Source organism: Lacerta agilis, chromosome 12, assembly GCF_009819535.1.
Source record: "Lacerta agilis isolate rLacAgi1 chromosome 12, rLacAgi1.pri, whole genome shotgun sequence".
In the NCBI taxonomy this organism is placed as follows: domain Eukaryota; kingdom Metazoa; phylum Chordata; class Lepidosauria; order Squamata; family Lacertidae; genus Lacerta; species Lacerta agilis.
The window spans coordinates 13,279,188-13,306,579 of record NC_046323.1 but is presented as its reverse complement, the minus strand read 5'-3'; the positions used below and the strand labels follow the sequence as shown (position 1 = coordinate 13,306,579).

General features: G+C 39.9%; 1 protein-coding gene across 3 annotated transcripts; it reads right to left on the bottom strand.

Moving 5' to 3' along the window:
- Positions 1 to 1,549: 1,549 nt before the first annotated feature.
- SNRK (SNF related kinase) lies at positions 1,550 to 25,493 on the bottom strand. Of its 3 annotated transcripts, none has more exons than XM_033166209.1 (7): positions 25,391 to 25,493; positions 20,915 to 21,060; positions 17,729 to 18,414; positions 9,457 to 9,598; positions 8,222 to 8,434; positions 6,412 to 6,546; positions 1,550 to 4,214 (listed from the first exon to the last, which is right to left on the bottom strand). In XM_033166209.1, exons 3-7 carry the CDS (start codon positions 18,315 to 18,317, stop codon positions 2,996 to 2,998), a joined length of 2,298 nt encoding a protein of 765 aa, XP_033022100.1. In that variant the 5' UTR covers positions 18,318 to 18,414; positions 20,915 to 21,060; positions 25,391 to 25,493; the 3' UTR covers positions 1,550 to 2,995. The 3 variants fall into 3 exon arrangements, with proteins under 3 accessions (XP_033022100.1, XP_033022101.1, XP_033022102.1); XM_033166210.1 differs by lacking the exon at positions 25,391 to 25,493 and adding an exon at positions 25,368 to 25,386; XM_033166211.1 differs by lacking the exon at positions 17,729 to 18,414.
- Between the last annotated feature and the right edge of the window lie 1,899 nt (positions 25,494 to 27,392).

Genomic DNA, 27,392 nt, shown 5'->3' with positions numbered 1-27,392 from the left:
AAGAGGTCATTTTTATTAACTGGATTTTTTTTTCATTTGTCACACACCATGAATGTTTATACAATGAAGAAAGCCAAACATCGCTGGAAGCAATTGACAAGGATCAACTGGTATTTCTGTACCCTCCCCCTAATACACGTAGCTTTTCTCCATTTTATTCTGCTTTATTTTACTAATTGTAAAATTCTGTGTCAAGATTGTCACATCTTAAATACAGATAAAGTTGCTAGAGGTACATTATATACACATACAGAAAAATACAAGACTAGTTGCTTTCCACAATATTTAATTTATATGCTACGTTGACTATATGCAACTTGTAAAGACAGATTTAAGGGGTACAAGAAACTGTTACTTGTTCTATAATAGTTTGGTCCAATATATTTCAATGTAGTGGTTATTCTCTCCCTCCTTTTAACATGACGTAATACAACATACAACACATGCACAATCATTCACCGGTGAATAAATGGATTAAAAAGACAACACTCAAGCTAACATCTGTACACCCAGAGGTTCAACCAACCATACACAACTAAATAAGGCTATGTTACAGCTATGCAGCATAAATGGTCAACACTGCTGTTCTAAAGTGAGCACCGTATATACACATTTGTATATAAAAAACGGGGGGAATGAAAAAACGTCTGGGATTAGTCAAAAGGTGCCATTCCAAGGCTGTACATTAACGTGTGGAAAGAATATTTACAAGACTTGAAAATAAAAAGCTGCAACAGTTTATTGCCAATGCCCTTTATAAACTTTCTCCTACTTTTTATATAGATGGTCTGTTCACCATCATCTGTGAACTGTCCATATTTCTGGCCCTTTGTAAGATCCCTGCTTAAGAAAATTTCAAAGAAATATGCGCTATGGCTTTGCCGGCATGCCTGTTCTTGTAGCTTTCAAATGTGCAGATATCATAGACGTATGATAGGCTGTTTTAAAGCTACATTGTAACATAGGCTTAAAAAAAGAAAACTAAAGCAGAGTGTTTCATTCCTAACTTGTTTTGCTGGGAAAGTATATTCCCCTCCTAAACTTGATAATAAAATAGGCTGCATGTTTCAGATTTGCAGCCGAATTCTGAACATGTTTACTTGGAAGTAAGCCATGCTGAACACATTGGATTTACTTCCTTGTAAATATGCTTTGGATTGCATCCTTTGCCACACTAAAAGAAGCAAACATGAATGTATCATAACCAAAAACAAACAGTTCTTTGGTGCTCTACAGTCTACAAGGTAAATGAAATGCATTCTACTTGACCATTTTGCTAGCATTTAGATACTAAACTGTGTAAAGTCTCTTAATCAGTGCCTGCCTGGGTTGTTGCTACATAATACCATCAATACTTACCAGCATTGCTTTGAAGACCCAGCGCACAGAGCTTGAAAAAATAACATTCTTGTCCTTCCCAAAATTGGGAATCTGCAATATATTTTATTCTAGATAAAAGTTCACAAAAGTTCACCTGGTTAAAAGTATCCTTTTGTACATAAAAAATGCCAGCCAATTTATCTGCTGGCATCTCAGTAGCAAGGGGTTAAAAAAAAGAAAAGCTAAGAGCTGTGCAGAATGTAAAAGGAAATTGATCCATGCAATTTGTGTTGTCTGACTCGATTTGGAGAGAGAGTTATGGAAGGGAAATAAACAAGATGATGTTATACCCCAAACTAAATTTTATATTGCGGGAAAATTTCTTGAAATTTGCAGTACATGGCACGTTTTGAGATCTGTGGAGTGTATTTAGGATGCACAATGTTAATGCACTCCCATTAAGATCCTTTCTGATCAGAACAGACCTATTCAAATTCTAGCAACTGTTTTCTGCTCTCCCTAAATTCACTTAAACAACTGGTTTAGATGACTGGATACAGTGCTGCATTTTGGAGCACTTTTGATATATCCCACACTACACAGACACCCATCTCGATTGGCTTGTTCATTTGTTTACATGGAAATAATGGAAATGTGGAATTGAGGAGCTCGGTTACATCCTTCAGGTAATCAGTATTGAGAGCAGGCTTCAAAATGCTGTGGGGCAGGGTGAAAGACAGGAGGAGGAAACTTTGTTAAGCCTTTTACTATGCTTATGGCTAGTTAATTTACAGGAACTAGCTTACTGGAAAAGACCTCACAAAAGTCACACAAATTGGTCCAATTTAAATGTCTTGCACTGTACCCAACAACTGCCATTATAATAGACTCTATTAACAGATGTGTTTTCCCTTAGATTTTTTTTAAATATTCCAAGCAATGACTTTATAATTTTCCTTTGTAATACAGTTTTTAAAAGATTGTCTGCATGTACAATTTTTCTTGGGGGAAGCTGCCTTAACTATTTTCTTCCCCATCTTGTCTATAACAAACCAAGATCTTCAGCCACCACCCCATGCATATTATAGTTTAAGACAAAAGAGATGTGGGGATAAAAATTATAGTTCAAGATCTCTTAAATTCTCAGTGCATCCTTGCTTTGTACAAGCCTTGGAAATCTGAAAGCTCACAGAAGTTTTCAGCATCAAAACATTATTGCTTTAGTTCTGTTGCAAACACACAGAATTATGCCACATCTCACATAGTTTAGGAAACACAGAAGATCAGAACAAGATTGGACATTTCACAAAGAAACAAAGGCGTTCTCTCTCTCTAATTTAAGTGCAGAATGTGAAACTACTAAGTGCTTCATTTACACTGGATTCGGACACAAGCCTTACTGTAATCCAGATTTTCTATAGTAAAATTATAAATGTAAAAAAGTACACAAATCCTGTTTTCGTTGGGAACAAAAAAAAATATTGGCTAGCAGCATGCACAAAATCATGCATTGTCATTTCAAGCAAACTAAATTAAAATGTAATAAATTACTGCTCAAAGCTCATTTAAAAATATTAAGACAATGACAATGAAGGGTTTCAATGAAATAAAGTATTCACAGCACAGAAAAGGAAGATTGGTGATGTCAAGTAGAATGAGTGAAGTCTGATTATTGTCAAACAACGTGACAGCAAGTAGCTTGACCAGCGGTACACAGCAATCCCTCCTTCGGGTTTCGCTGAATATTCACAGATATAGTCTTTTCACACAGAGGTAGTTGGAGCACGTTATTTTTCAAGTTCTTGCTCTTTATCCGTTCTAATTCATTTGCAGTGTCTGACATCTGATCAGAAAAGAATTTTATACTGCCCAAGGATGAAGCTGGATTTACATTCCCGGAGGAACTTATGCACATCTTCCATGTGGATTTCTCCTGTACCTTGACGCTGGAAAAGGAGATGGTGTTTTGTGGATCAATAATGTATTTAGTGCTACTGTGAATCTGTGAACCTAAGCAGAGGCTCATTAATTTGAGGCTTTCCACCAGGTCGCCCGCGCTTCTTGAAGACAACTGCATTGAATTTCCAGATCCAGCGCACCTGCGAGTGGAACCCGAATTGTTATTCGTGCTTCCGCTAGAACTACTGGAAGGACTTCCACCCCCTTTGTTGTTGTCACCAGGGCTCGTTTTGTCTACTCCTCCGTTTCCATTGCTTGGTTTTCCTTGTCCGCTGCCATCTCCCTGGTTGCCAGGAGGTCCTTCGCTACTATCCCGTCTGTGCCAGGAGTAAGTAAACCCACTGTCTTTATCAAGACGTCGCCTGCTTTCGGAGTCGTCGTCGCTTGTTTCTGAGCTGCTGCAGCTCGATCCCCGACCCTGGCTTTTCCTTCGGTGGTAGCGCTTGTGCACGGTGCTTGGCGAAGCAATGTTCATTTTTAGACGGCTAAGTTTGGGGGGCAAGTTCTCATCCATGTCAAACTCGTCATCCGACTCCCCTTCCTCAAAGATCTGATTCAGGACCGGGGCGCTTTTCCGGGAAGTAAGACGATTTGTAACAGAAGGCTTGCGGCGCAGAACCACTTGGGTTGAAAGGGAGACTGGTTTTTTATCTTCTTCGTCCTCCTCCTCGTCTTCTTCCACCCTAAACAAGCACTTTCGACCGCTAGTTGTAGGTTTTAAGCTCACCGAAGGAACGATGGAAAGTGCTGGTCCTGCTAATTCAGGAATGTCCTCCTTCTTTGATGAATCATTAAGTGCCTTGCTCCGGTGACCATTAAGAACATTTTCAGCACTGCGAGCTGGAGGCTGAGGAACGCCTCCATGGGAGAGAGGAGAAGCTGTAAGGTCATCTTCCAAGTCTTGAGGGACATCGATTTTTGTTGGCCATGACTGCCTAAGGGAGGTGCAAAAAGGAGGAAACAGAAGATTTTAGTAAGTTTTAAAAGCAAAGCTCCTCTTACTATAACTTGGAAAAATGTAAGGTGATTTTAAAATTTACCAAGGAGGCAAATAATTAAATTTGTACATACTGGCCAAGATCCAGAGATATTACTAATTAGTTCTGCACAACTGATGTAGCTTTGGGTTGAGGTTTCTCTAGCAATAGCACCACCAGTAGCAGCCAGTGGCAAGCCTCTCTGGCGGTTCCCTCCCTGCGTGAAGTGAGGTTACAGAGAACCAGGCAGAGGCCCTTCCATCAGAAGTCAAGGAAATAAGCAAGTACCGCATATACTCGAGTATAAGCTGGCCCGAATATAAGCCGAGGCACCTAATTTAACCACAAAACTGGGAAAACTTATTGACTCGAGTATAAGTCGAGGATGGGAAATGCCGACAGTGGCAAAGGCGGCGGAGGAGGAAGGGGCTATTTATAACCCTGTCCTTTCGAGAGGAGCCCCTTTGGGCTGCCACCGCCGCTCCTCTCAAAAGGGCAGTAGGGATTGGTGCCACGTTTGGGAGTGCTGTGCCTCTCCCAAACGCGGCACCGATCCCTGCCCTTTCAAGAGGCGGGTGGCCGTGGTGGCAGAAGTAGTGGCCCGAAAGGGCTCCATTCTTGCTGCTCCTCCCCCCGCCGCTGCCTGCCTCACTTGAACATAAGCCGAGGGCGGCTTTTTCAGCCCAAAAATGGGCTGAAAAACTAGTTTGGGACCACAGGACAAGGGTTATCCTTCCTTTATAGTTTCCCCTCTAAAAATCACCCCCCCCAACTGTAGTTATTTGCTCCAATGTTGTTTTTTAAAAAAATTAACAGAGCAAATATAGGCAGAAAGGATACTATCATCACAAAGGCAGAAGTGTGGCCAGTCCTAACATGGCATTTAAAAGTACACAAAAGGAAAGGCACAGGAACTTTTGCTGGTTATTGTCTCCATTTCGACAAGACTACACTTTCCTAAAATAAGGCCTGTGATGGAGCTTTTTAAACACAGTGACATATTTGTGGATTTGTTTGTGTTTCTTCTCATTTGCAGTATACATTTTATATTTTAGCCTCTATTGCAGTGGTTTTAAATAGTCCTGCCGTCCTGAAGGGATCTTCCTAATTATACCTTTCAGCTTCTTTAACTATTCCGTTTCTGAAAATACAACTTTCTAGGCAATTTATTTTGTTAACTGTCTACTCCATTTCCACAAAGTGCCCTCAAGCTCACCACTGGAACTTTGGTATGGGCTTCAGCAGTTACTTCCCAGTTACAGTTCCTGGCAGAGCCACAATATTGCTGTGTTCTATAACTCAGTGGTAGAGCACACGCTTTCTCATGCATGTGCCATGCTCAACACATGGCACTCCTGGTCTGATGATCTTTAACAGGGAAAGTTTGAAGGATCTCTGTCCAAGACGGCAGAGAGCTCCTGACAGTCAGGTTAGACAAAGCTGAGTTAGACACATGTAGGCAGCTTTATTTGTGCATTTTCTTATTACCATCTATAGCTGGTAACAGGTTGTCCTTCACACTCCCAACTTCCATCAGCCCCAGCTGGCATGGCCAATGGGGTGGGGTGATGGACATTGTAGTCCCTCACCATCTGCAGGGGCACAAGTCTCCATATGTAATCTAACAGGAATGGGATGCACCGATTTCAATCTCTCTCTGAGCTCTCATTCTTCATGGGAAATTCTGGCTGTTGGAATAGGGTGCAGGCTCTGCAACAACAACACCACAAAGTGGCTGATTTGTTCTGTGTTACAGTTGTGACCTGCACTGGGGCACGCATGAACTCAGATATTCCTTACCTAACATTACCCTAGGTTGTGAATTCAGTGAAAGAAAGGCTGAAAATAGCGACTTCAGCATGACAAGAGAAAAGAAAATGAGCATTTCCCCATGAAATTAATTCTGTGGCTGTGCTGCTGGTGAATAAGCTTCCAGATTCCAACCTGCAGAATGGTTAACAACCTTCGGCAGAAAAATGCCTTCAAAACTACCGACTTAGCTGTGCAGAAGCTGTAAAGCACACAGTGTTTTGGCAATGATACACCACAGTAGCATGACAATCTATTTAAAATTATCAAAAAGATGGGCCCTTTTAATGAATGTATGATTAAAAACTCTTAAATTCAGTACAATTAGAGTACTTTAAATTATTACCTAAACTGAGCTTTGATATTGCTTGGGCTTGCTGATCTGGTTTGTATTTCTTTCTCCTGCTTCTCTCTTAGAATCCGCTCTGCTAGTAAGAAGTAGGTAGCAGTGATGTGATTGTATTTGTTGGTTTCCAGAGCCCTGGGGGAAATAAAATTAAAATGGAACACATCATACATCAACAGTTTTCTGAAACTGGACATGCAGCCAGCACTTCTTACAATGCACCTCAAAGCAAATACTGAACAGTGCCTGTAAGTAGAAATGAGTGCTTTTGACATATTGACAAATAGCTTTTAGCTTATTAAGAACTGGACAACCTAATGTGGCAAGTTCAATAATCAAACTAGGCTATATTAAGGAAAGCAACCAAAAGCTGAATAGATTTCCCCCAATCACAGTAATTTACTGAATGCCAGTCTATGCTTCAGTAACCTTTTACAGCTGTCAGATATAACTATACTTTACTTTTACAAATAGTCTACTCAAACAAAGGAATTCTCTTCTTCCAGGCTGAGCTCCTGATACATACATGCATGCATCATGCAGTCACATTTTCATTTGTGACTACGATTACTGAGATCAGGAGACTGGGAGTGTCTCCGCTGCCTCCATGTGATGACCTCTCACTTCAGGGAGAGGCAACCCCAGGGAAACAAACGTTGTCAATGTTGACTGAGACATTATCAAGTGCTTGCCTTGAAAGCAGGAGAGCAGTCTCATTTATTAGCATGGACTTTCCTCACATTCTCCTGCAACTCAGCTCACGGGAGCATTGTTGCCAGCTAGCCACTGCCTAGCACCACACAGGAGAGAGAGGCAAAGAACCAAAATAAATTCACAAACAAGCAATACTGTATGTTACTTTTAAATCTGCCACTGACCAAGGATCTTCCATAGCCAAACGGACAATGTGTTCATCTATTTAGTCATTAGGCATTAACAGTAGGCTTGTTGGCAGATACAAATCCCTGTTTCAACTGTTTTAAAGCATCCACTTATTAACTCAGTGGCTTCTATATTGGGCCTGTATCCAACACTGCCACTTCCACTATTCAGCAGCTGAGCATATAAAGTTAATGTTTGGGTTACAACCAAACATACAATTTAAAAGCGGTTTACACTGGGAAGAAGCCACGTAGTGGAAATACCTACTCCTTCAAGCAATAAAACCTACCCCCCCCCCAATAACCCAGTTTTTCCGTGGCATGGCCAAGGATGTTGGGAGCCAGGTAATAGTGCATAAAGAACAGGACACAACTGAACAAAGTGCATTTCACTACCAGGGTGCCCCACCCTCTGGCCTGCTGCCACATACTCTCCATCCCCAATCAACTACACATGGGAGAGAAGGAAACTGCTGATAAGGCCACTGCCCAGAGACCCAAGAAGAAAGAAAACTCAAACTACTGAATAGAATATGAATGACAATTTGATTATTGGGCTTTACACAGGACTCCTCTTTGACCAGACTTGGTAACTTGTCTCCAAAAAGTTATTGATATTTTGACATGTTTTCTAAATAATTTAATTTGTCATGGGCCACCTTAGCTTACAACAATACATACAAACTCTTGATGCATCTTGCATCTGCAATTATTCCTCTGAATACCAGTGGGCATAAATTAGGGCAAGTTGGTTGCCTTGAGCTTTACTTTTAAGGCTGGTAATGGCTAGAAACACAACGCTGGGCTAAGGTAACATGCACCTAATCCAGAAAAGGGTTTTCTTGTGCTCTATACAGAAAATTGTTGTCTAACAACAAAATTGGAATTGCAATCCTGGAATGTAAACACAATAGAAAACGGTGGCTTACTCTACTATGGTATCTCTGTCTGCGATGTCTCCCAGAACCATTCGCTGTATGATGCTGTTGTGCTCTTCCTCGGACAGATTTTTGTATGAAACCAAAGGAATATTATATTTTGTTGCAGGCGATGGATCAACTCCTTGTAGCCAGGGATGGTTTTCAATTTCTTCCAAAGATGCTCTTCGTTTTGGGTCTCTTTGTAACATTATTGTGATTAAACTGGGAACAAAGATACAGCTCTATAAATATGTTAGCATCATCACAGTAGGAAAATGTTCCCCAAGCATCCAAGGGGTGTCATTCCCCAAGTTTAAAAATAAAATAGGGATGTCTGCTTGCTTGTTTAGTTGGCAAACTAGCTTATCTACCATGATAGTTTTCATGTCTCTCTTGATGCTCCTTACACATATATAATACAAACAGCAGTAAAGAAAAAATAAAAACAAAACAATGCATACAGGACAAAATTAAAACCTGCAGCTAGGGGGCTCTGAAGGAGTCATAGAATTATGACAAATAGACTTGAGTTCTTATGACAAATAGACTTGAGTTCTTAAACTGTCTTCTGTTTTATTAACAAATTACTATTCTATAATGGGCTATGTGAATATAGGAAATCACTCAATTAAAAAAAAAGTTTACAGGGTTTCACATTTCCAGTTATCAATGTATTCTTCAACTGAAAACAGCAGCCAAGTAGGGCCTACTGCTGACAGGAGGCAGGCTGAGCCATCTCATTGTGGGCTTTGGCAATGAAAATGGTAAAGGGAGAGAAGGCATTCCTTTAGCTTTGAAAATGTTTATTATCTGTACATAGACTTTGCATCCACCACACTGATGAAAGTGAGCTTCAAAGCAACCATCAAGTTAATATTTCCCATTTGGACCTCAGCTTCAAATAAGTTACCCCTCTCCTGTAGAGCATCAACATGCAAACATTTAATGAATGTGATAAAGGGTGATGTTTAAAGAAGCAAACCATTTCAAGAATGAAGAAAAACTTCCTATTTATCTAGGGAGGTCAAGGTAGTATATATGGTTCTTCTATTTCATTATTACAACCCTGTGAGGGTTGAATGAATAGTTACTGGTCCACGGTCCTGAAGTGAGAATAATGGGCGAGCTGGGATTACCTGGGACCTAACCCTGTGCTAGTCCTAACTAATCACCACATTGGTTCTATACCGAATGGATAGTGTTATGATTTAATTTCAATACATTATGTTCAACATTTCACTTACTCTTTACATTCTTTGGACACACGTGATGGCACCGTGTATTTACAGTCCATGATCATTGTCAAAGTTTCGCTGTCATTTGCTTCTTGGAATGGTGGCTGCCCACATACCAACATATAAAGGATAACTCCCAGGCTCCATATATCTGTAACAAGATTTTAAAAATATTGTACTTGAAAAACAACAACCTATTGCAACCAGCACAGGGCAAAAATTAGTTTCCTATCATAGTTAATCTGAACCAACATTTTAATTGATCAAAACTGAGCAGCATAATACTGTACCACAAATACCTTATACACAGAAAGACATAAGGCAGCTTCATATGCTCACTGAAATAAACAGTGGAAATGTGAAGATTATATTCAGCAATGCTGCCACAGTTATTACCTTAGTGGGTGCAGATTTTAATTTTTTAGACACTATTTCCCCCCTCTCCACAGACAAATTATTTGCCTTTGTTTAGCGAAGCTTTTAATGTTTAATAGATTATTGCATTTTAATGTTCTGTTGGAAGCCGCCCAGAGTGGCTGGGGAAACCATGGGCGGGATATACATAAATAATAATAATAATAATAATTATTATTATTATTATTATTATTATTATTACACATCTTTATTGTGCCCTGCATGCAACACACTAATCTATTTTTTTTAAAATCAACCATTGGTTGAAAATGGATATCATGGAAAACTGCTAAAGCATTTAAAACAATACTTAACAGCTTGAAAATTATCACAATTTTACCATACTAATTTAAGAGCAAAGTTTGAACAGGAAAGAATACAATAGGAGGAAATGCAAACAACCTTGTTTATACCCCTGTTGCTAGCCATCAAGTCTAAAGTAAGCAAGATTTTGTTTCCAGGTACCTTCCCATTTCCCTTGGGAACTTAATGGTCATTTAAGAACTCCCAACATTAGAAGCAGTTGGTTTTTTTCCTGTTCTTTTTTTAAGCTTTTCTATTTGTTGCTAGCCTATGTAAATAGCCTGGCAGCATATCTTCACAAAAAATCTAGAACGACGTCAAGTGAAAAAGCACTGTTAGCAAGAATCAATGTTTGTTTCCCTAAAAAGTGGGTTTAGAATTGCACAAAATATGTTCAGGAAGAGGATCTGAATGAGAACTGTGCAGGGACGTTCTGTGGTTTTAAAAATAAATTCCTTCTCTCAAAATAGGACGCTGTTCTTAAGGACTAGTGAGCTATATGAATTGTGACAGACGCACAAATAAGAATGTGTTAAGTGTTGTTGGTGAGCACCTGTGTACCTTCCATGTTACTGAAAAAATCCGATTGAGAAAGAGCTGTTTGAGTACGATTCTTAGAACCATGACAACCAGCCAGTGTACTGTATATGCAACTTCCTTACATAACATCAAGTCACTGCCATGGAAACCAAGCCACGTCACTGGCTGCCCCTGCCATGCTCATCTCAAATCTAGAGAGGAGAGAGCACCAAGACTTGGCTTGTATTTACATATACTGGCAAGAAAAAGATAGTTTTGTCACACAAAAGAACTACAAACAAAAATATTAGGCCACAAATCCCATAGTGAAGGCCTAAAACATTCAGAAATTGCTCCTTGTGAGACCAGATCTTCATGGTTTACAGAAACTGATAATCACATCGCATTTCTAAGGTGTTTTGAAGCAATTCCAGCATCACAGCAGATGCTAGCCTTCTCAATTTCTAAGTCTCTAAAACAGTGTTTTGCAACCTGTGGGTCATGACCAACAAATAGTTCACAAAACTGTACAAGGGGGTTGTGGGCTTTACAGTAAACCCAAAATAATTGCTGATTTAAATCTGAACTGGTATAATAAACACCTGTTAAACCATTTCATTTTGTTAGCATATTATAATGTTGTGCTGAAATGAACAGTGGAAAGCTTTGAGTCATACATTTTGGGAAGTGAGGTTATCCAAATTTTTAACTGCAATAGTTAAATAATCCAAAATGTCACTTTCACATAAAATCAGTTTTAAAGCAGTAGAGACAGACAACTACAGATCAGTCAACAGTTTCAACTACACTTTTACACAACGTCTTTCCCACGGTCTACCACACCCCATCGATCCACTGTGACGATGTTCTCACTCTTTCTTGCACCCTTCCTTTCTGGTTTGGAGAATGACTGTTTACAAGCAGAGGATTTCCTGTCTGAGCTGTTGCTACAGAATGCTTGGGCCTGCAAAGTGATCAAGTTCGGTCTACTGTTATGCCACTGATGACAGGTACAGTTCAGGAAATGAGTTGCACTAAAAGTCACACACAATGACAGGATGACAAGAAATTCAAGATGTCATCGTAAAAAGGTCTTGTTGACAGGAAATAAGGCACAACCTTCTTATAAATTCAGAGAAGTTAAGCAATTTAGTGTGGTAGCACCAATTTATTTTCATAATTGAAAGTTCTGCATTCAAATTATGCTTCTGGATGCATGGAATATTCACAAACACTCTGGAATCTCTAAATGAAGTTAATGTACAGCAATTGGCTAGCATCCAATGCTTGATGTCAAAGGTTTCACGCCAATTTCTGAACTTAATCCTGAAGGAAAGCTGAAAGAAGCTGGATAGCATCCTATTCAGAATGTATCATACCTAGAGGATGAGGGCGAAAATAATTCTGACAAGGCCACTGATTATGTGCTCTTTGACATACAAACTATAAATCATAAATAGAGTAGACAGACCCCTCCAAAAATTGCTGTGGGTGGCAATACCAGGCTCCAGAAGTAATTTAGTACTGTCAAACCTCAGTTGTCGAACGTAATCTGTTCTGGAAGCCCATTTGACTTCCAAAATGTTCAACAACTGAGGCATGGCTTCCGATTAGTTGCAAGAGATTCCTGCACTCAAGCGGAAGCCACATCAGATGTTCAGCTTCTGAAAAACATTCGAAAACTGGAGCATTTACTTCTGGATTTCCAGCATTCGGGAGCTGAAACATTCCAAAACGGAGCCATTCAGGAACAGAGGTTTGACTGTACTAAGGACATACTGATACTTCCCTGACCAAAATGCTCATAGTGATATTGAGATGGAGGGTGAAAATCAGGAACACATTCATAGGAGAAAGTTTTGTAGTAACAGATGCCTTCAGTTATAATCACATATGTTAGATGCATATTCCGGTCACAAAAAATATACATTTTTCATTAGCCTCAATATTGTGTCCTACAACAGTTGGTCATGGAATCCACCAAAGGAGGAAAAACTATGGATGCTGCTCAGGACCTGGTGGAAGTTCAAACACTGTTACAACCAACTGGAACTAGTGACCACAATGCTATGAAATCCAACATGCATAAGTATTCAATTGTCAAAAAAGCCAACATAATCACATTTGACTTCAGAATAGTAATCTTTTACAAGTCCCCTCATTTTAAAGATTATTATTATTATTTATTAAATTTCTATACTGCCCCTATCCAAGAAATACATACCACAGTAGCAAACAATACCCCTCCCCCCTGTGCGCACGCACAGTTTAAAAGGCCATAGATTGGCTAATAAAACAAAGTTGAAAGGGTAAGTCAAGAGGATAAAATCTTCCCTCAAAGCCACAATAATTGCTCAGCTAGAATGTATTCAGCTTATCAAAAAAGATACCACCAATGTTGTTAAAGAAACAGAATCAAGGTAGCTATTAGAAGCAAGAATGCTTCACTCAGAAAACTGATATTTTGCCCAAATGATAATATGGAACACAAGCAGACAATAAAGGATGCCTAAAAAGAATTTGAGGTGCAAATCACTAAAAACATTAAGATCGACAATGATAGTCTTTAGCTACTGTCTTAAAAATAGGAACTTGAACAATGGATGAAGAGGTGATGAGGTGTGCTGAAAGGAACTTGAGGAAATTACAGAAAATTTGAATGAATTATCTGTACAGTCGTACCTTGGAAGTCCAATGCCTTGCAAGTTGAACGTTTCGGCTCCTGAACACCAGAAACCTGGAAGTGATTGTTCCAGTTTGTGAATGTTCTTTGGAACCTGAACTTCCGACCTGGCTTCCATGACTACCGATTGACTGCAGGAGCTTCAAATGCAACTAGAAACTGTGTTTTGGCGCCCTACAACCCAGGTTCCAGGTGCTGTGTGGAGCCTTGCTTTTCTTTCCCAGTTTCGAATGCTGCAAGCGGCATTTATTCCATCAGACTGCAGCAAGAGTGAGATATAGGAAAGCACACTCTGATAAGTTTTGCTGATACCAGTTTGCCTCCTAGTTTCCATTGTGGCTGATCAGTATAAAAACCACTTTGTTAACTTTTAAGAAATAGCTCCTGAGTGTCCTTGTTCTTCTCTCATCTCCTTCTTTATGCGGTGTTTTTTAGATTGTAACTCTGAAGGCAGGAACTGTCTTGTTTTTATTGAAGCCTTTTGGGCTTAAGAGCAGAGTAAAAAAATCCCAATAAATACCATATTTTTCCATGTATAAGACTAGGTTTTCCCCCCTTAAAAATGTCAAAAATTAGGGGGCGTCTTATACACAGATACATCTTCCCCCATTTTCTTGAAGCCGAGTCCCCAAAATAGGGGGCATCTTATACATGGGGGGGTCTTATAGACTGAAAAATATGGTACATATTCCTAAAGGTTCTGTTTTTCTCAAAGAATCTTATTACAAAAGACCATCACACAATTGTAAAGGCTCATATTTGGAGCTCACTTAGAATGTTTTCTCTCTCTCTCTCTCTCTCTCTCTGTGTGTGTGTGTGTGTGAGAGAGAGAGAGAGAGAGAGAGAGAGAGTGAGTGTAAGAGAGAGAGACTTGCTGCTATCTCTCTGGCTTTCAATAAACTACTGGTATGTTTGAACTCTTAAACTTCCATTTATGGTTTGTTGATTAGTACAGTGATTGACTACTTGATGTAGAGCCAATGTGCTAATAAAAAGTATTTATTTGCAGAAGGGTACAAACATTTAACTCTAGGTACTGATATGTCCTACCTCCTCTCAAGGAAATTACCAAGCTATTTTCTTCCCCAAATTCATTCTACATCTACCCCTATTCCATAAAGTGTTCCAAGGACCTGTGCTGATATAGAAAATATACGAAGTAACATAGCTGTCTGTATGAGGTAAGGCCGAAAGGTAATGCAATGTCTTTTTAAACAACCCAAAAGTCAATCCTTCCAAAAGAGATTACCTTTTTTTTACTACCTGGTAAAAAGTAATCATCAACTTTTCAAAATTTGAAGCTACATCTAATTTATTTAAATCAAATCTTAATTTGCTATCATATAATCATCTATCATATAATGATCTATCAGTTGAAGACCAATGCCCTTAGAGACTAAAACTAGAATGAAAATAATGCTACAACACAGCAAGAGGAAACAGGGATGAAGTCAAACTATAAACTTTTATTCCTTTACTACTGAAGAAAGAGCCTGAGACAAGAGCAGAATAACCATTTCCATGTGGAAGTTTAGATTGTTAGACATCTACCTAACTAGTCAACATAGTAAATTACACTAAGATATAATTAAAACACCTAAATTCTTCCTGCATAATTACACACCCAATTATAAACAGTTCATGCAGATGCCCCACCCCTCCTAAATTCAAAATTTACAGCAGGATAATGCCTTAATAAGGAGCAACTAGAATAGAAAAAAATAGTGAGAAACTTTGAGTTCTCCAGGCTGAAAATTAAGCAAATGGCTTGGCTCTTGAGGCTGATGTTAAGCAAATGATTCAATAGCATCCAAAATTGGAAGCGGAAGCACGTAACTCCCAAACCCAAGTCTCCTCTTCAGATAAAAGGTAATGACTTCTAATTACTATGTATATTACCCAATTTGGCTTCTATCAATCTTTGTCAATGTAAAAAGTATGTCAGCTCTCTCCCTCACAAGGGACCCGTTTCCATAGGAGAAAGATTTGAGTAAGTGTCAGATTTTATATCTCCAAAATCTGAGGGAACAGCCACTGGTGTTTGTGCCAGCAGCCTCTGCATCCAGAAATCATTTTACATCTAGAAGGTACTAATCTGCTTCAATGCCATTGGTGTTTCATTTAAAGAATCCAACATGTCCAGCTTTCTCTCCCCTTCCCCCAGGAAAACTCAAAAGTTTTTTTTTTCTGTTCTGAGACATTTTAATTGGTCCTATTATGTTACTGTGATTTTTAGATTTTCTTCTAATAGATCAACATGCCTACCTTTATATGTTTTTACTCTTTGGTTCTAGAGAAAAGTAAATATATTTCTATTTGGAGGCACCCCACATTCATCTAACCAGAACCTCTGATAAATATGTCCCAACACTGTTTGCTGTACAGTAAAATGTACTCTGTTCACACCACCGCCTCCACAAGGATAAAACCGGAAAGAGCCATTGGTTGTACTGTAGTTTCCTTCACATGTACATAGGGGCTACATTGTTTTAAACAATGTAACACTAAATGCTAACACTGACGTGCACCAGCAGAAATATCTAAAAGGAAAAGCCTTAAATATATCTTAATCCTTATTCAATCAAGCTGTAACGCGTCATGACTCAACTGATATTTCCCTTTCTAGCAAGACTTAAAGTAAGTCCTGTTTGGGATTTATACAGGCAAGTTACTGATAAATATTCACACATCCACCATTTATCATAAAAGTTTTTATGAATAAATATTGATATGCTGCTCATCTACATTTTCTGCATGCATGTGCACAGAAACACACAATTAACTTGGAAATGTACAAATTAGTTTCTCATGAATCTCCCAATACAGGTCCAGCAAGAAGTCAATGGAAGTTATGGGCATCTATATTGAACTAGGCTTTGTTTCATCACTGTGCTTAATTTCATTTACATTTCTCTAGTTGGCTCCTGCCAACCCACACACTGACAGCAGTAGGAACAAAAAAACATAGAAACCGAATTTCAGAAAGCCTATCCATTTCCTGCATCTTCAGAGGTTAGCTGAGAAATACTAGGAAAACATCAATTAGAAAAAAACAATTATCTAATATAATTCAGTTACTATATGAAATGAGCCTATTGCACAGCCATGTGAAGGACACTGAATGTCAGATGTACAATTCCCGCCCCCGCCGGGGGGGGGGGAGATTCTGGTGTGTTTTCAGGCCTGATCAACATCTAATTCTGTCGCTAGCAGAGATCTGAAGCACCTCTTGTGTATCTTAGGGCAAACACATTTAGTGACATCAAATGGACATTTACTTGTCAGAAACAACCCTGCCTTGGGCACCCTGCTTAATGTATTTTCCTCATATAACACAAAGCGTATAAATATGCTCCTATGTTACAACTGTAGGGTGCCAACAGATTGTGATAACTTGAGAATACACTCCCTGCAGGCATTAACTGCCAATTCCTACATCCACTGAAATGATTACAGCTGTCCAATATCCTCCTCGTGTATTTGATGTTATCCTGTTCATAAAAGGAAATACAGCAGTTTGAGGGGGAAACAACCATATATTTGAGAAGACACTGGATGAATACAGGAGACCATTTACCAAACACTCTGTGCTACTGCCATGAACAAGAAAGCCTTACTATGTTCCTAATACTGATAGGAAATGCAGATATGTGGCAGTTCTCTGCATCTTGAGAGCAAATGTGGCTGTATGTACACCACTTGATAAATTGCTGTCAGTATTTGCATGTTGTCAGCGCATTTCATAGCATTCTGGAGTTCTAATGTAAACAGAGAGCTGACTTCACTGCTAAATACACGCGAAATACCTTGCTTTTTCAGGAACTCCTTGTACATCATAGTGCATCCATTAATAAGAACATAGTGCAGCCATTACTCAGAACATGGAACAATTGATCCATCAGGCTCAATATGGTCTACACTGACTGACAGGCATTTTTCCCAGCCCTATCTGGAGATGCCAAGGATTGAACCTGGGAGATTTTCATGCATGGGCTCCACCACTAAACCATAGCCCTTCCCTTAGTATAGCTTGTCATAATTTAGATATCTTAGTTCCAGCTGGAAACATTCGGAGACTTTGTATTTCTAGTGTAAATTCCTCCAAACAAACCATGTTCATTATCAAGGATGCACAAATACTTACCAAAAAATTACCAAGTCTAATTGCATCAACTCCAAACTAGATGGCAACGGACTAGATAGTATGTTAAAACATAAATAGCATAATGAAGGGCTACACAGGGACCTTTGCAGACTTTCATCTTCCTATTTCTAAATATTTACTTCCAATGGCAGCTTGCTCCAAAACAAATAATTTATGCAATAAAAGTGACTTAGTTTGCTCTTAATTCATAGACTTACCTACTGCAGGTGCATCATACTCGTCACCAAGTAGAATTTCTGGAGCAGAATATGCAAGAGAACCACAACTTGTTGTGAGTTTTTTCCCAGGCTGAAATTTGTTGCTGAAGCCAAAATCAGTCAATTTCACAAGTCCTTGTTTTTCAAAGAAGACAACATTCTCCGGTTTTAAGTCTCTGTGAACTACATGCAGTTTATGGCAGTAGGATATAGCATGAACAATCTGAGCAAAGTACTTCTTTGCCAGATCTTCGTTAAGCCCTTCTTCGTGTTTCATGATGTAATCAAACATATCTCCTCCATCACCAAGTTCCAAGATTAGGTAAAGTTTGGTCTGGGTGTCAATAACTTCATACAGGCGAACAATATTAGGATGCTGCACCAGTTTCATGCATCTAACTTCTTGGAATAGATGTCCTGTTGCTAGAGTATCTAGCTTGGTCTTGTCAATTACTTTCACTGCTACTTTTTCACCAGTAAAAACATGTCTGGCAAGTTTGACCACAGCAAAATGCCCTCTCCCCAAGGTTTTATCCAAATCATACAGTCCAGCAATTTTTCCATCATACCCTCGCTTGAAACCCGCCATACTGCTTGAAGTAATGCTGAAACTTTTTAAAATTTGTGTCTTCTCATATGAAAGTATTTGAAACAGATGCACAACCCATTTTCACTGCCAAACGTACCTAGAAGTCAAAAATAATTTTTTTAAATAGAATATACATTTACTTAAGATAAGAAGAATAAGATTTCACCTACTCTAAAAGCTGGCCTTTGGTCCAAAAAACAGGTTTAAAAATACTTTATTGAAAGAGAATTGGAATAGCTAATTGAGATGTGTCTAAACTCTAAAAACGTATAAGATATGATGTAGAGTTTTGCAAAGCACTTCAGAGTACAGTGGTACCTCGACTTCTGGCGTTTTTGACTTCCGAATCAGTTCCGGGAGTGAAAAATGGCCGCCGCTTCCAAAAATTTTGAGTTACAAAGGGGAAGCGGCGGCACGATACCTTGACTTACGAGGTTTACAATGCGGTTTTTCCGACTTGCGAAGTTTTTTCCGTTCAGAGATGGCGCCTTCGACTTACGAAGATTTCGACTTATGAGGGCGCCTTCGGAACAGATTATCTTCGTAAGTCGAGGTACCACTGTAGTTAGTTCAGTTCAATACCCACACAAGTACAAATTTATTTTAGAAACGAAGAAAAAAAGAATACAAAAAAGTAATTCTACCTGGGACTTTAACAGAGATTACCACTGCCTGTGCCTAAAATATGCATTAAATGGGAAGAATGATGAAACTGCTATAAGCTAATCTAAGCAAAGACATTATTCACCTATTGCCATTCATCATTTAATGAGGGCAGCATAACATTAAGATCTGTGGTACCTAAAATACAATTAGACCATTCAAAATAAAAAATACCATGTAGTTACCACCACCTCAGTAGTTGCTTCAAGCAACATCTACATGCTTGACCCATGTGGTTATGTATTATGCTAGTGAAGCATCCTCAAGGCCAATGTCATCAGCATGATATGCAACCATATAATTCATCGCATCCTCTTGGATGCAACATTTACTGGAGTGGTGTGGCAGCAACCATGGAGGTGATGCTACAGGCAATGTGCAAATGAAGTTTTAGGAAAGCTCTAATGCTGAGAGTTGGAGGAAAATAATGGTAGCTCTATAGGGCTAGTGCCATCTGATTGAAAATGAGAAAATATAGTTCATCCATGCATTAAGATGTATGAAACTTTGGATATCTTCCAACAAAACAATAGGTACTGTAATTATAATTCAAGAATTCAAGTATACTTCAACATCTGACAAAACCTTGGAAGAAACTATTTTTAACAAACACACCAGCTACATCAAAAGTGATTTCACTAAAAAATTATGACTATGACGTTGCATGGCCAACTATAACTCTAATATATTTCTGCAAGAGCCAGCATCTGTCTACGGTAATCATTTTATAATGCTGTACAAAGCCCCCTTGGTAATGAAACACCACAATGTGACTTTCCAATGTACAGAGTGTGTGGGCCACACTCATGACTACAGTGTATAACCATCACAAGTAGTATTGGCTAGTTCTGCTGGCAGTCTTTCAATTTTCCAGGCTTATTTAAAAGCACTTTTTTTCAATGAATGTCAACATCACTGTCTGTAGCAATTATTGGCATTGCATTTAAAACTCTAACCTCACTTTTCTAAACCATTCCCAGTGTTTCTTCCAATTCTATAATTCCATGTTTCTAATATGCTAGTGTACAACTTTCAGAACTCCATGGAAGTGCAGCGTCTCTCTACAAAACATGCTTGTTCCCAAACATTGTAAACACCTTAACCTGCTAATACAGGGATATCATTGGGGGGGGGGTTAAATCTTTTTTTCTTTTTCTTTTTATATTCTTGATACCAGAATATAAAATTCATTCATGGTACATTATTATTTAAAAGTATATATGCATGCTTTCTTTCCTCATTACAATACAAAAGATCAGCAATGAGGAAAGGATCACAGTTGCATGTATTAAGGGAGCAGCCAAAAAACATGCACACACATTTCATGACATGTGGACTGCATTCGGACACAATGTGAAACCATGGTTTACCATTGTGATAATACACTGCAGTTAGCCTCAAATCTGCATACTTCCCTTTAGCACGGCCATGAAGAGATCAGGAGTTACTGTTTTATATAACAGTTTGGCAGGCCATCTGAACTCTAACCTTTGGTTAATCTAAACTATAGTTAGTTGAAACAAGCCAGTTTCATAAACTGGTTTGAGGTTGGTTTGTTTCAACAAACTGTAGTCAAGGTACAGTTTATTCAGGTTCAGACACAAGAAGTTGCAGCTAATCTAAAATAGAAGTGAATGCATCCATACTGCTTCACAGGGCCTCACTAGAGGAGGGGGGTGTAATGAAACTGAAGGTATGTTTCAGTTTGCTCTCATATAAGTCTAAAAAAAATGCCTTAGCAAGAAATCCAAACCAATCCTTTGTGCGTATTTTGTAAAATCAATGTAAAGTACAATCACTAATTGTTACACTAGCAAAACTGCTTGGAAATCATGATATAACTGCAATACATGCAGAGGAATTTCACAAACACTGCAATGAAGTAATTAAAAAAAATACTACATTTGAATAAATAAAAAATGAAGTCTACCAACCATGGTACTGCCCTCTCCAAAGGTATCATCTTATCTATGCTTTGCTTGTGTAGTTTCACTTTTTCCTCATGTTTTCCATAGATTCATCTCCTGATATTTCCATATCCAGTTCTGAGGAAAGATTCGCATTCTTCTTCCTTTATTCCCTAAGAGGGGAAAAATAATTAAGTTTTCTTCAGGAATTATATGGCTAACATACAATCAAATGTGTGCAAAAATGTCACAGAAATCTGTGGTATGCATTATAGTTCAAATGGACCAATAAAAAGAGAGTGGGTCAAATGTTGACATCCTGAGTAATAGCTATAATTCACGAGCTTATCCCAACACTCAGCCTGTACAAACCTTTAAAATTTAATACACCTACACTAGTTTTCTATATTGCTGTCTTCCAAGTACTGTTTTAATGCTTTGAAGAATCATGGGACATGGTGCCTGACTTCAGTTGATGCAATATTAGGTTTAAATATTACAGCTGCTTTGTGTGGCAGTTCCAAAAAGGAGCAGTAATCAACCAAAGATAGAGAATTAACTGTCCTTAGTTCTGGCACATTTTCTAATCTTAAGATATACCACTAATACACCCACCTATGGTGCATAATAACTGCCTCTAGATGAACAGAAAGGGGAGCTTTTTTGCAAGTTGGTAGAAAATGAGTTATTTATAAGAGCTACAAGCTGCTTACACTTGTATACATGGGCAGGTGGATTAGTAAAAAATTGTGATCCAATAACTTATTTTTGTACAACCGGCACAAAATTTCTCTTAATAATGGCATTTTTGCCTTTATTAATCACATTTCATTTCATTTCTTTTTCTAATATATTGTGAATGATAATAAAGTTTGAGTATCCTCTCACTGCAGAATCAAGCTAAATAATCAGCTGCAAACACACAATGGATAACTTCTTCATGATGTGTGGCAAGTTCTGTGCACAACTTATTCCTGCCATTACTCTAAATTCTTAGTAAGATGTCAGCACCAAACAGATGTGGCATGCAAAATATATGGTTAGGATCTCTCACAGTTTTACAAAGTATTAACAACAGCCATGGGGGGTGGGGAGAGAAGGGACTTTCATTATGACTTGCAGTGATGCGGGATGGACTCAACTGTTTTCCATCTATACTTTTCTTCATCTGGCTTCCCCTCCTAAAGTACCTGCCAAGTCACCCCACAGGGATAACGAACTAAGGGGTCAATTCAGATAGGGTTCAAATGATACAGAGGAAAGAATTAAACACACAACTCAAGTGTCACAGCCCTGATCCAAATCCCCCATAGAGTCTATTTAAATAAAGCCAGATTCTAACCACAGAATTCCTGCATCACATCTGTTTTAGAATTCACTAACTGGATCCACCCCACATTTTGTTGTGACATTATCCAGATGAACTGCATGAATCGAACTATTAAAGAAAGAAAATCTCAAAACTATTGTCATCTTCTATTGTCCTGCTCCCAAGCCTTGACCCATTTAAAAAGTGTCTTCAAAGCACTTCAATGAATTTTTGCATTACTTTTATACAGAGATGGCTCTGCAACCTATTTCCACAAAACAAGTGTGCAATTGTACAGGTACACCAACAAAATCAAGTCTTTAAAGAGTGAATTAAAAGTATTGCCCTCTTCCTTAATTGTGAGAAAGAACAAGGGAGACCAGGAAGTCACTTGGTGAAGTCCTAAGTTTCAACAAGTAGGGTAACAAAGCACTGTATTACAGCAGTGTGCATAGGGACAAGCAGTAGCACAAAGGTTTCAGAAGAAGCACATCTTACCCGGTCACTTGGAAGTTTACCACAGGCAACTGCTTAATTAGCAGCCTGCTCTACAGGTTTTATGCAATTTCAATGTTAATAAAAAATACACAAAGGCATGTGTGTGTCAAACATTATAAGGCGCCTTAAGTACTTGTTAAGGCATTCATTTATTGTGTACAATATGACCTTGTACATCTTACTCACCATCTTTTCACAGAAAGGCGGAAGACAAATGACCTGCCCCATAGTCCCTCTAATAACTCAAGTATCCAACCCCAAATAATATCGCAGGATGGAGACAACACAATGGGAAACAGAATTGTGAAATGAATTTGGGAATGGGGAGAAAGAATACCATGAAGGTACCTCTCTCTTGCACTTGTGTGAAATAAGCAACGAAAGATATAAAGGTGACATCAGGCACAACAGACAGCATGGTATGAAATAGTGGTGCAAATAACAGACATACAGAAATTGTTTCTAGAGCACTGGAAGGCCGGAGGTCCAAGCTGATAAAATTTAATTCCAGTGCAGAAGAGCTACTGGAATTATCAGAATACAAAGCCCCTTGTCAAAAAGTGATTTCTGAGCATTCCAGACACACTCAAAGAAAGGACATTACTGCAATCTCTACTTATCCCTTTAAAATATCAGTGATAGGTGCCTTTATTTTCTAGTCAGTAGATTTAATTAGGAAGTATGACTTGGTTGCCTAAACATTTCAGTAAAGTTAACTGTGGCTCTAAATCTTCTATTAAACAAAATTCTACAGCATTAAAGCTATATTGGCATATATTTATCTGGGGAACTAAAAGGAATTTGTTCAACCACTCAGGTGTTATTTCAACAAATAGCTGTTCCAGTTCTTCCAGTTCAATACCTTCATCAGGTACTCTACAAAAACAAGCAGTGTACAAAATGCATGGTTATATTTCTTCTCTTTAGATACTGTATGATAACTGTTGATTATGTCACACAAAATGCGAGTTCTAGAAAAGCCAAAACGTACATTTCTGGGGGAAATTATCAATGTGAAAAATGGCAATGCATCATCACTATTCATCTTACTGCATGGGGCTACAATATTGGTGGCAAATGATGCAAAACGTATCCAATTTTAATAGTCATCAATGTGTTTCCTAAGTGGAGACTTTCTAAGTGTTTTCTATAGCTTGCGAAAGGAACTGAAAATGCATAGTTCAAAACTCTTGCCCTTTTTCATTTTCTACACCAAGTATCTATTATTATGAATTCCCAAAAATTGCTATATAAACATAGCAGCCTAAATGAGTAAGAGTGGCTGCACTAGAGGGCAGGCTTTAAACAGATCTGGACTCACATTCTTTAAAAAGAATTCATATCTATACTAGCAGACTGTAGCAAAGCCATATTTAAAGCTCTAACTACCTTAGTAGTCAAATAGGTTATTTCCAGTCCCTAAATATATAAGAGCAAGCTTCAAAATATAAGCCACATGAAGCTTCTCCTTCAATTTATTTACTGTATTTAAAAGATTTCAATGCTGCCATTTAATGGTACTTCCCTCCCAAAGTGGCTTCCATACAGTACTTCGAGGGTCTACTCAAGGAACAAGGCATTAATAACAAAACAATTCAGAATAGTGCACATACTGATAAAGGACCTTACTGAAATTAATCATGGTAAATTTCCATCATTCTGGTGAATACAGTGGTTTTCCTTTCAATGCTATAATCATTCTCAGTGAGACAAATATCATGTTTTTCTACCTACCTGCTCCGTTACTACTAACAGCCCAAGAGGGGAGAAACGTATTTTAAACAACAAAAACCCCACAGCTTTGGTGCCTGTGTTGGCATATAAAGCAGAAGTTGATACAGCATAGAAAAATGGCTGTTTGCCAAAGAGATCATCAATGCCATAATGTGTTTTCGGCATGACAACCCGATGCAAAAAAGCCCTTCCACGGGGGAAGGGAAGGGATGCCAAGCTCTTTCCTTTGTGGCAGATACACTCTGCAGCATCCGAAAAGGGGGGGGGAGGCGGCCACATTAAACACTCCGGACAAACCTGTTGGCTCCGACTCCGGCTTGCAGAAATAAGATGCACTGTCATCCCCACCCCCCCAAACCAACCACCACCAAACAGGTCTGCAGCTCGGGTGCAAGAACTTATTAGCCACCCCGTAAGCCTGAGAAATATATAGCCGTGAGGATCTACTCGCTCTCCTCAATACTGCAGGGGATTTGGAGGGGAAGGGAGGGAAAAAGAGGAGCGCTGGCCACGTCCAAGGCAAGGGGCGAGAAAGGAGGGGGGTGTTTTGAACTCAGCTCCAGCCTCCTTTCCAGAAGCGGCTTGGCAGGAGGTGGAAATGCCGGATGCGTAGCATTGCCAAGCCTCGCCACCGCCTCCCTCCAGCGTACCTGATACTCCATCCCGCCACTCTCTCTCTCTCTCTCTCTCTGCTCGCCGTTCAGACGTGCACACGAAACACGCACACGCAGCGCTCCATCTTTCGCGCACGCGCACTCACGCCCCTTCCCCCAACCTGTCGCACGGAGGCGACGGGAGAAGGGAGGGCGAGCTTGGATGCGATGGAGACACGGAGGACGGACGGGGCTCCGCGGGGACCCAAACCCGTGGGGCTGGGCCTTCTGCGTCCATCCTTCTCCTGCCTCCTGAGGAAAGAGGCACGGCCCCAGCGCCTCATACCTCGGCGCCCCTCAGCAACTTACTCCCGGGCGTCGGCGCCGGCCGCCGGCCGCGGCCCTCGGCTCACTTCCCCAGCGTCGCATGGACAGCGGCGGCTGCTTCTTCTTCTTCGGCTTCTACTGTTCAGCGAATGTACCACACGCACCGGAGGGTCGAGGCGAGCGGCCTCCGCCTGAGCGAGCGGACGGAAACGGTCTTGTCCTCCTCCTGCGGCTCGCGCCGCTCTCGTCCTGTGAGGGAGGCTCGCTCCCGAGCGCTCGCGCGCGCGCACACACACACACACACCCAACGGACCGCCGCCGCGTTCCCGCGACGTCACCGCGACCAACCGCCGCTCGCGCTCTCCGTCGGCGGGGAGGGGAAAGCGGCGAAAGAGAAAGAGGCCGTTGCTGCGCGTGCGCGGAAGGGGAGGCGGGAGGAGGAGGGAGGAGCCACCTCGGCGCTGCCCAATAAAAGCCTAGCGCCATCTCCTCGGATTGGAGGGCCGCTGGGGGCGGGGCTGAGGGGGACGGGGATGGCCGTGGCCTGGTTAGTAAGCTGCCAGTACCCAGATGCCTCCGGAAGCGTTGCTAGGATGCTCCTGAAGCATCTGCATTCATTTGTTTATTTGCATTTGTACGCCGCTTGGTTAAAAATAAATAAAATCAAAGCGGTTTACAAAAAAGGCAAAAATCAGGGGGAAGGGGGGAATCCACAGCCCTCCTCTATTATGCTTTCTTATTTGTTGGAAGCAGTGGTGGTAGTAGTAGTAGTAGTAGTAGTAGTAGTAATAATAATAATAATAATAATAATTGTTAATTTTATTATTATAATTTAAAGGATTATTATTAATTTAAAGGATACAAAAGTTAAACAGGTTAAAGTTACCTCAGCATTCTGAAGCATCTGCAGGCTTGTCAAAATGGGGATTTTATTATTTTTTGTATATAATTATTAAATTTTCTGTTTTACAATTTAAAATACTCATTTTTACATCCTTAAGATATCGTTGACTTTCCTTTTCTTTCCATGGTTCCTTTTACATAAAATAAATCCCTGCATATTTACAAAAACTATACCGTTCAGTATTCCATTATTGCATCCATCAAAACTTGTTTACACTGTTGAATTCATCTTAATGCTGTCAGCGTTTTCCGCTGTACACAATTATTTCCCATGTATTCAATAAAGGTTTTCCAAACTTCTCTAAGGTGCTACTGGAAGGAATTTATTTTTTTTGTTTGTTTATTTTTTGTTCTGTATGTTAAGTCTGCAAGCTGTGCATATTCTGTCAACTTTAGGCATATCACCCGGGCCAGATGGACTATTGGTAAAACGGGGATGTTTTGACCCCTTGCTGGAAAGAGCGCAAGTGAAGGCGCCTGCTTGGTCTCAAGAGGCAGGGAGTTCCAAAAGTGCAGGTGCTGCGGCGCTATTGATTTATTTTCATTTTACTTATTAATTTTTTATTTGCGTTTTCAAAGCAGAAGCAAAGAGCATACTTGACCCCCCTCTATTTTTATTATTAAATTTATGCGCCACCCTCCATCCAAAGACCCCCCCCCCAGGGCAGTTTGCAGAATAAAATGCAAGTGAATAATTCAACCGAGACAACAAAACAGTAGCCATCGCCATGGCTGCCTTACCAATGCTCTTCTCCAGCTCAGTGTTGATGGAAAGAGGGCTGCCTATGGTGGAGCCCAGGTAGGCAAAATTGTCTGCCAGCTCAAGAGTGTGATAGCCAGTGCTGGTGCTCTGAGGGCTGGCGACGTCCTGACCCAGGATGTTGGTCTTCATCAGATTGATTGTGAGGCTGAACTCCCTGCGGGCTTGGGCAAAACGCTCGATGAGAGTCCCGGGAGTGCACTGTCAAGGCTGCGTCATCGGCAAACAACGTCTCTCGGATCAAAACATTTGGTATAAAGTGTCTGGTATACCGGTAATTCCCTGCGCTTAGTGCACAGCAATAAACCGGAAAGGAGATGTCTCTTAGGTGCCTTCATTTCAAAACCCTTTATTTAACATACCTGTCACAATATCAAGCAT

Excerpts from the sequence above, each read along its gene's own strand:
- SNRK (XM_033166209.1), bottom strand. The coding sequence starts at position 18,317 with ATGGCGGGTTTCAAGCGAGGGTATGATGGAAAAATTGCTGGACTGTAT. Across the intron at positions 9,599-17,728 it reads GTATGATGCACCTGCAGTAG|ATATATGGAGCCTGGGAGTT; the intron begins GTAAGTCTATGA and ends ATCTTGTTACAG. Across the intron at positions 8,435-9,456 it reads GTGTCCAAAGAATGTAAAGA|TTTAATCACAATAATGTTAC; the intron begins GTAAGTGAAATG and ends CTTTGTTCCCAG.